Genomic DNA, 8,094 nt, shown 5'->3' with positions numbered 1-8,094 from the left:
CATCAGGGACCACATTCCCTCTTTTTAGAAATCCCGCTTTGCGCTCATAATTCACGTTTTATCTTTTTAAGAAAAAAATTAAATTTAAACGTGTGGGCTTCAGATTTCATGTTGGGTCGGGTTTTACCGTTGTTGGGTTAATTTCATTTTGGGTTGGGCTTTCAATTGTTTGGGTTTCAGTTTGTGTAAGACTATCTGTTAGGGTTTAGGGTTTACCGTTTGGGTTTTACCGTTTTACTGTTTCGTGTTTTTTTTATTTATTTATTTTATTTTATTTTATTTGATTGTTTGTTTTGTAATTTTTATTTTGTAATTGTTTTATTTTATTTTTGTATGTTTTGTGATTTTTATTTGCTTTAATACCCTTCATTTGTTGTTATGACATTGGTTGTGGCTAATTTTTAAACATTGAGGACAATGTTCATTTCTAGGTTTGGGGGTATTGGAGTTTAGCAAGTAAATTTGGTTTTTCTTAAAATTAAAAAAAATAATAATTGAAAAAAAAAATTATTTATTTTTTTTGCTTGTTTTTATTTTAAGTATTGTTTTGTTTTGTTTTTGTTTTGAGTCACTTTCCGAACACTTATGATGAGATAGTGATAAATGTTTGCATGACTTAAATAAAAATTGGATTTCATTTTATTTTAGTGTTTTTTTTTCTTTATTAAAAAATAAAAAAAAATTTGGCATTGTTCTAGCATGATATGTTTGAAACCTTCTTTACACTTGCCATTTGTTTCATAATTTTCCAATTAAAGGATTTGCATGACCCAAAGAATTGTATCAAGCACAAATTAGACTTATATAACCATATAAAGTGAGCTTTTGAGCCTTGTACTTCAATTCATGAGTGTTATATACATACTCTTATTTTCTTGTCATCAAAGTTGTTGTTTGATCTCATTATTTATTGATTTGGTTGAACACTTAAAAGTCATTCATTCTTATGCAATTTGACTTCACGACATTTAAGAAGTGATATTAAGGCCCTCTTTGGATCGTTTGTGCCTTTCAAGCTAACCTTATGCATGCTTAAGCATGATTTTCCATTGTTAACCATTTTGAGCCTACATGTAAACCTTTTCTTTCATTTAACCAATTATATTTCCTCGCCTTAGCCTGAAAAACAAATATTTACCTTTCTAAAGAACTCATGAGCTTTAATTGGGATGTGTTTTTCATACTAAGTTTGGGAATTTCGAAGAAAAAAAAAATCACACAATTGGTGAAAGAAAAGAGAAAAGTTGTGATTAAGTGGTGGTTGAATGAAATTTCATTTTTGGGCCTTCAAAATAAATTGGTGGTTGTTCAGGAAAGGAGTGAATCAATGTAAATGAAGGGTATAAGGAGTTTTGATCAGGTAAAAGAAAAAAATCTAATCGTGATGATTCGAAGTCTTGTAAACAATTATTTTATGCTCTTGCATTGCGAGTTCCTTGGACTTTGTATTATCCATATCCTTCATTTCTTACTCACCTTACACCCTTGGCCCCATTACAACCCATGTTAAAGACCTAAATTGATCTTAAATGTCATGTGGTTGAATTGCATTCATTTTTCTACTTTTAAGTGTTTGACATCCTTCTTGAGATCATATTAATGCAAGTTCTTTATATTTCTATTGCGAGTTAAGTCCCTTATGGTTTAACTCTATTCTCATGTTTATAACTGAGTGTGCATTATAGCCCTCTTCTGAGTGATTCATTTGTGAGAGGACAACTTTGGTGAGATTTGAAGTTGAACTTATGCTTTGTATGATTTTTGAAATTGTGTGAAAACTAAGATTGGGGAATTTGTTGCATTTGGCTATCACACTACTACACTTTGAGCATATTGTGTTTAGAACTTTGCCGCTTTGTAAATAATGTCTAAAAATTGAGCTTTTATTGTTAAAACGTTTAAGTCATGTGCATGAGTCATTTCTCTTCAGAAAATGTTCGGAAAAATTGTTTTAAGTTCTTTGTGTTTTTGTGTTTGTTTTTGTTTTTGGTTTTGCTTAAGGACTAACAATCTTTAAGTTTTCTAATTACTTTGTTTTACAGAGTCAGTAAAACGTTTGTGGGTATCGTATCTGTTAAACCCTCAGGAGACACAACTCCTCCTACTAGGGATGCCTAGAGGTTTAAAGGCTTGTTGCAAATGCTAAATGCAATCGAGTTACCTACGAAAGTGGTTTAGTTAACTTCTAGTTTTGTTTTTAACTTTGTTTTGTGTTGTTTTGCTCGAGGACTAGCAAAATCTAGGTTTGGGGGTATTTGATCGGTTCATAATTGTATATTATTTCTTACCCTTCTAGCTTATGATTTGGTTATGTTTTTGAGTTAAACTTGTGCTTTTAATCCTTTTTGTGTTTATCTTTCAGTTAATTGAGCTTTAGGTAACAATGATGGCTTTGGAGAACATAATTCATGCAATTCAAGCATGTTAAGGCCTAATTTGGATGAATTGATGAAGAGCTTAAAGACAAATTCATTATGGCTACAGCCCCCTGCCAGTCCAGTTCCGTAGGTCATATTGCAAGCTTTGTTTCAGCAACCTACATAGCTCGGATGAGGCCACATTCTTCATGAAAGTTGCTCCAATTGGTGTGTACTATAACATATCCAAAATTCAGCCCCATTGGATAAATCTGGAGTCCGTTACCTAGCAAACACAGAACCATGCTCAGGATGGATCTTATCAGCGCGGAAAATGAGTTAGCAATTTGTTTCGGCCTTAACTTCTTCCTCCGACCTTGGATTGGCCCAAATAACATATGGCTGGAAAGAAGACATTCTGAACTTCAATTTAGAGTGCTTAAAGTCCTAATTTGATTAAGAGAAGCCCAAGTTGTAAGCCCTTGAAGTTGCTGGTCATGCTGACCTTAGCATGTGCTGGTTGGATGCTTGGTCATGGTGAGCTAGGTATGAGCTATCATTTCTGGTTGGAAGCTTGGTCATGGTGACATGAAGATGAGCTAGGGCTGCTGGTGGGATTTAGTGGTGAAGTGCATCAACCAATTCAAGATTTTCTAATACAAGTGCATCACCCATTTCAGATTTTCTAATACAAGTGCATCAACCATTTCAGATTTTATAATTCAAGTGTTGTATGCATTAGTCTTATTGAATTCTGATTTTCACTTCCCCTAGGCCTATAAATAGGGAAGTTCTCTAAGCTTGTAATAACACCCCAAGGGGGGGAGCTCTCAAGCACTTCTCTAGAGCTCCCTTCCCTTCTCTCCCTCAAATTCTCTTAGTTTCCCTTTGTAGTTCTCAATTGTTGTAATAAGATCATTCTATTAAATTTTCTTTGTACTAAATATCAAACACTTTTCCTTTCTCTTCTTCTAATTCTCTAAAGCTTTCAAACACATGTTCTTCCAAAATCCTCAAAGTTCTCAAACATCTCTCTACTTCCCTTCTCTTCCAAAAGTCTCCATGTCTCAAACACTTCACAAACACATTTCTCTTCCTTCCCTAAGTTCTCAAATTCTCCAAGTTCACAAACATCCTCCAAGTTCTCAACCACTCTCTTCCAAATTCTCAAAGTTCCTAAACACTCTCTTCCAAAATCCACAAAGCTCTCAAAACACCTCTCTACTTTCTTCTCCAAATCCTCCAAGTTCTCAAACACTCTCTTCCAAATTCCCCATGTCTTAAACACATTCCCTTCCAAAATCCTCAAAGCTCTCAAACACATGTTCTTCCAAAATTCTCTAAAGTTCCCAAACACTTTCTTCTCCCTCCTCAAAGTTCTCAAACACTTCCTTTCTTCCTCAAAGTTCTCTTAGTTTCCTTAATGTTTTCTTAGTTGTAATTTATTTTTCTTTGTTATGTAAATTCTTTTCTTAAGTTTTCAAGTTGAATTAGTTTCCAAGTTTCAATTATGGTTTTTGTTCTTATTCATTATGCTTATAAGTTAATATGCTAGTTTGAATGATTGATCACCATTTAGGCTTGCATGTTAGCTATCTTGGTTTGAATTAAGAGTATACACCATGCTTTAATTCGAATTGAACTATGAATAGGAAGAGTATGTATGGACATTCGACAACAGGGATTAGATACATACTTGGTTGTTTAAAATGTTCTTCTATGCTTAATGGGTTCCTAATGCTTAATTTTAGGTTAGACAACAAATGATCAAATTAGGGAATTAGGAACACAAGGTTATGACCACACACCATGGCTTAATCATACTTTAGCTAGAATCAATCCATTAATCTAAATTGAACTTGGGAACTTATTTGCTTGAGTTACTTATTTCTTTCTTCCTTGTTTTATGTTCTTTGTTTTTGTTTCTATTTTGTGTAGGGAAACTAAATTGGATCATTCAATCACCAATCCCTGTGGAATCGACCTCGCACTTACATATGCTATACTACCAACGGTTCGTGCACTTGCGAGTATCACAAGTTGAGGATGCAGCTTAATCCATTTTGGTGGAGCTAAATCTACGCAACAAGCAGCAGAGTTATATGTGGGATGCCATTAAGGAGACCCCAAATTTGGATGAACGTGCTCGTTATAAAGTGCTTTCTTTGTTGAATACTAACACAAAAAGGATGCATTTTTGAAAATGTCTCCTGAGGAGCGCTTAAATTGGATATCCTACAATTTGGAATGAGTGGGTTTTTAAAGAGTTTTTTGGAATGACTTGTTTGTTTGGAATGATTGGTTTGTTTGGAATGATTGTTTGTTTGGATCCTAAACCCTAAATATTATCGAGATTACCAGTTGGCTATTCATGACTAATTAGTTGTAGGCGTGACTAATTAGTTGGCTCTTAGCATTTGTTTTTTAAAAAGTATGTTCAAGAAATTATAGAAGTCTAGAATAAAAGCCATACAAATCTTAAGAAAGTTTATTAAAAAATTATATAGAAGTCTTTTGAAAGTCTATCAAGTTCTATGCAAATTCTAAAAGTTCCATCAAGTTTTATGAAATCTAGCACTTAAACAAAATATTTTTAAACACTTTATAATCCTAATGATCAAGGGAATTGTGCTAGACAAATTCAACCGTCTCTTGTCTTGCGTCTACCACATCGTAATAATTTTTGAAGTCTATGTATCGAATCCTCAAAGAATAGATAAGAAAAAGTCTACAAAAGCATTAAATGTACCAAAATAAATGGTTTGGAATGTTGTAGAGATTGTGATGGAGTTCATACTCATTCATGCATATGAATGATCCATGCATGATGAAAAAAGTTTATCGTAATAGATAAAGTCTGTTTTTTTGGTCGAAACTGTCCACATTCTTTTTAAGCGATTTTTGTAGAAATGTCACCTAAATTTATACCTCAATTTCAATTTGTCACTTTAAAGAAAAATTTAAGAGAATTGTCACCTTAATTTTTCAAAATCTATAATTTGTCATCTAACTTTTACATCATCCAATTGTCCATCCATTTTTAAAGGTATTTTAGTCTTTCTATTTTCAAAGAAAAAAGAGACCTCTCAAAGAACATTCCATTTAGCCTTAGCCTTAGTTGTTGCAATTAGCTCCATTCTCTTGAGCCTTTGTACGTGTTTGACAGGAAGAAAGGATGAGAGATGGAAAGAGAGGGATGAAAAAGGGAAATTATTGTATAATACTATGTGGTTTTATGAATCCACTCAAATTATATAAGCGATCCGCGTATGGATGGATCTCACTTTTAGTAGAAGAGAAAGTATAGTATAATACTGATCAAACTATAATTGATATAGGGCTATGTTTACATCGTGTAATCTTTGTAGAAGTAAGATTAGACAATTAATCAGGATGTTTTTTTTTTTTGTCTCCAAGAAACATGATCATATAAATTTGAAGTAACAAGTGGTTTCGACCTAGCTAGCGATCAAGAATATATGAACATTAAAAAGACTATGTGATATTACGAATCCGTCCAAATTATACACTTCAATACAATCTTTAACACCTAAACCATAAATTGTATTAATAATTATACGGCTATATTTTTGGTTGGATCCATAACAGCAGCTTGGCATGTTATAAGAATTGTCCATTCACATTAAGCTTTAATGTGAATTTGTAGTTTTGTTCAAATGGAATTTGTAGTTTTCTTTTTAATTAATTGATGAATATTTGATAATCTATTTCATGGGTCCAATCATGTTTTTCCCATTGTGTAGTAAAAAAACTTTCATGCTTTTAAAATATAAGAGAATTATTACTAAATATTAATAGAATTTTGACAAAGATTATTTTTTGATAGTTTGTTGCCAATGGTACAAGTTATGCTTAGAATACTTCTAAAGGAAATTAAAAAGAGCTTTAATTATTTTGAACAATTACAATGGAAAATATTTTGTGTATCAAATTAATAAGAGAGTTGCATGCTTATGTTAAAAGTGGAACCCCAATGCCTTAGTGTTTTAATCAATTAAATTTTCTCTAAATAAAATCTTGCATAAATCTACCTCTCAATCACACTTATTCTTTTTCATCTATGTTATTTTCTTTACACTGCTCTTTGTGGATACGACACTCAGACTTCCGAGCTGCACTACTATACGATACCTTCCCTTGGGTTTTGCAAAGTGGTACAAACATGAAACCCAATGACCAAAAATATTTTTTACCCTAAGTAAAATGTGGTGATTCTTGCTCACATTATTTTGTTTAAATGTCCTTTTTTTTGTTTTTGTTTTTGTTTTAATGCCTTTGGTTTTTGATTGTGTGTTCGAATTTTTATAGTTTTTAGGGTAAGCCAAATATACAAATTTAACTCATTTTTCATTGGAATCTTCCAATATGCTAATCCCACTACCAAATCTTTTTTTTCTTTTTTTTTTTTTTGCTTGTACTTTTATAATGTCGTAAATATTTATTTAATGCTTGATGATATGTTTTGGTTCCTAAATTTTAACTAGACTATTTGAAGAATGATATATTATAATGTAGAAGAAGGGCAATAGACATTTAAGAGATTATATACAGTTTCTATTATATATAGATATAATAAAGATTGATGGGTCGTTTGGTTAGTAATTATATAACTAGAAACTTCACACGTGCACATGTTATGTATGGGAAAAACTATGCATGTGAAATGCCATACCAACTAGTATAAATACTGCATGCACTTCCGTTATTGAATGTCTGGTTAGTGTAATTTATCATGGCTATCTATCTCAGTGTACACTTGCATAATATTGCATTTGTTCTTACACTTGCATTCTTTGTCTCTATGACCTCTTGTGCTAATCCCTATCAGTACTTGATGTTCGTGCAACAATGGCCAAAGTCGGTATGTCGCATGGCTTATTGGAGTTCAAAATTCATGGCTTATGGCCTTCTAATTTTTCAGTGTATGAACTGAAGAACTGCACTGGTGCATATCTTGACCTCGAAAAGGTACCCTCTTTTTACTAATTATATATATAATTATATAATTTTGTTTTTGTTTTTCTCATAATTAATTGAAATACATGTATCATCTTTTTACAAATTAGATGAAAAATAACAAGTCATTGCAATCGGAGCTGGTCAAATCTTGGCCCAATGTGAAAGATAATGATCATATGAAGTTTTGGGATTCCCAGTATAAGAAGCATGGTATATGTTCGGACAATACATTCCCGCAGCTTGAATATTTCGTAGTGTCAAATCAGATGTGGAAAAACTACAACATATCCAAGATGTTTGAAAGTTATCCGAAATCTCCCATCGTACCCGGGGCAAAGTATAACAAATCTGACCTTTTGGCAGCAATTAAACACGTTACTAAATTCGACCCTAATATTCGTTGCAAGAACTCGATATTGAGTGAGGTGGTCATCTGTTTTAACTCCAGGGGACGAGATGTGATCGATTGTGATCCAGCGAAAACCTGCAATGCTCCGGAAATAGAGTTCCCTGGTTGAAGCAGCTCTAAATAAATCTAAAATTTGATGTTAATGATATTTAACTTACTTTAGTATGTATCAGATTGGCTTTCAAAGCTCTGTTACGCAATAAAGATAAAGAGTAGGGTTCGAAGTTTTCCATGTTTTGTCTGTGCATTAGCTTGGTTATTAGGGTTTATGGTAAAGACTTCGTTCTCACAAATTCAGAATTAGTGCCTTACGACCCCGAAATAGAGAGAACATGTAGGAAATGGCTA

General features: G+C 32.7%; 1 protein-coding gene across 1 annotated transcript; it reads left to right on the top strand.

The window, feature by feature from the left end:
* The first annotated feature begins 7,110 nt into the window (after positions 1–7,110).
* LOC110751685 (ribonuclease MC-like) lies at positions 7,111–7,855 on the top strand. The gene is made up of 3 exons (XM_021952187.1): positions 7,111–7,239; positions 7,272–7,346; positions 7,445–7,855. Exons 1-3 carry the CDS (start codon positions 7,111–7,113, stop codon positions 7,853–7,855), a joined length of 615 nt encoding a protein of 204 aa, XP_021807879.1.
* The last annotated feature ends 239 nt before the right edge of the window (positions 7,856–8,094 follow it).

This window comes from Prunus avium, chromosome 3 (assembly GCF_965620075.1).
Source record: "Prunus avium chromosome 3, drPruAviu1.hap1.1, whole genome shotgun sequence".
Taxonomy (NCBI): domain Eukaryota; kingdom Viridiplantae; phylum Streptophyta; class Magnoliopsida; order Rosales; family Rosaceae; genus Prunus; species Prunus avium.
The sequence above is the reverse complement of the archived record's forward strand: the minus strand, read 5'-3'. Positions and strand labels throughout refer to the sequence as shown.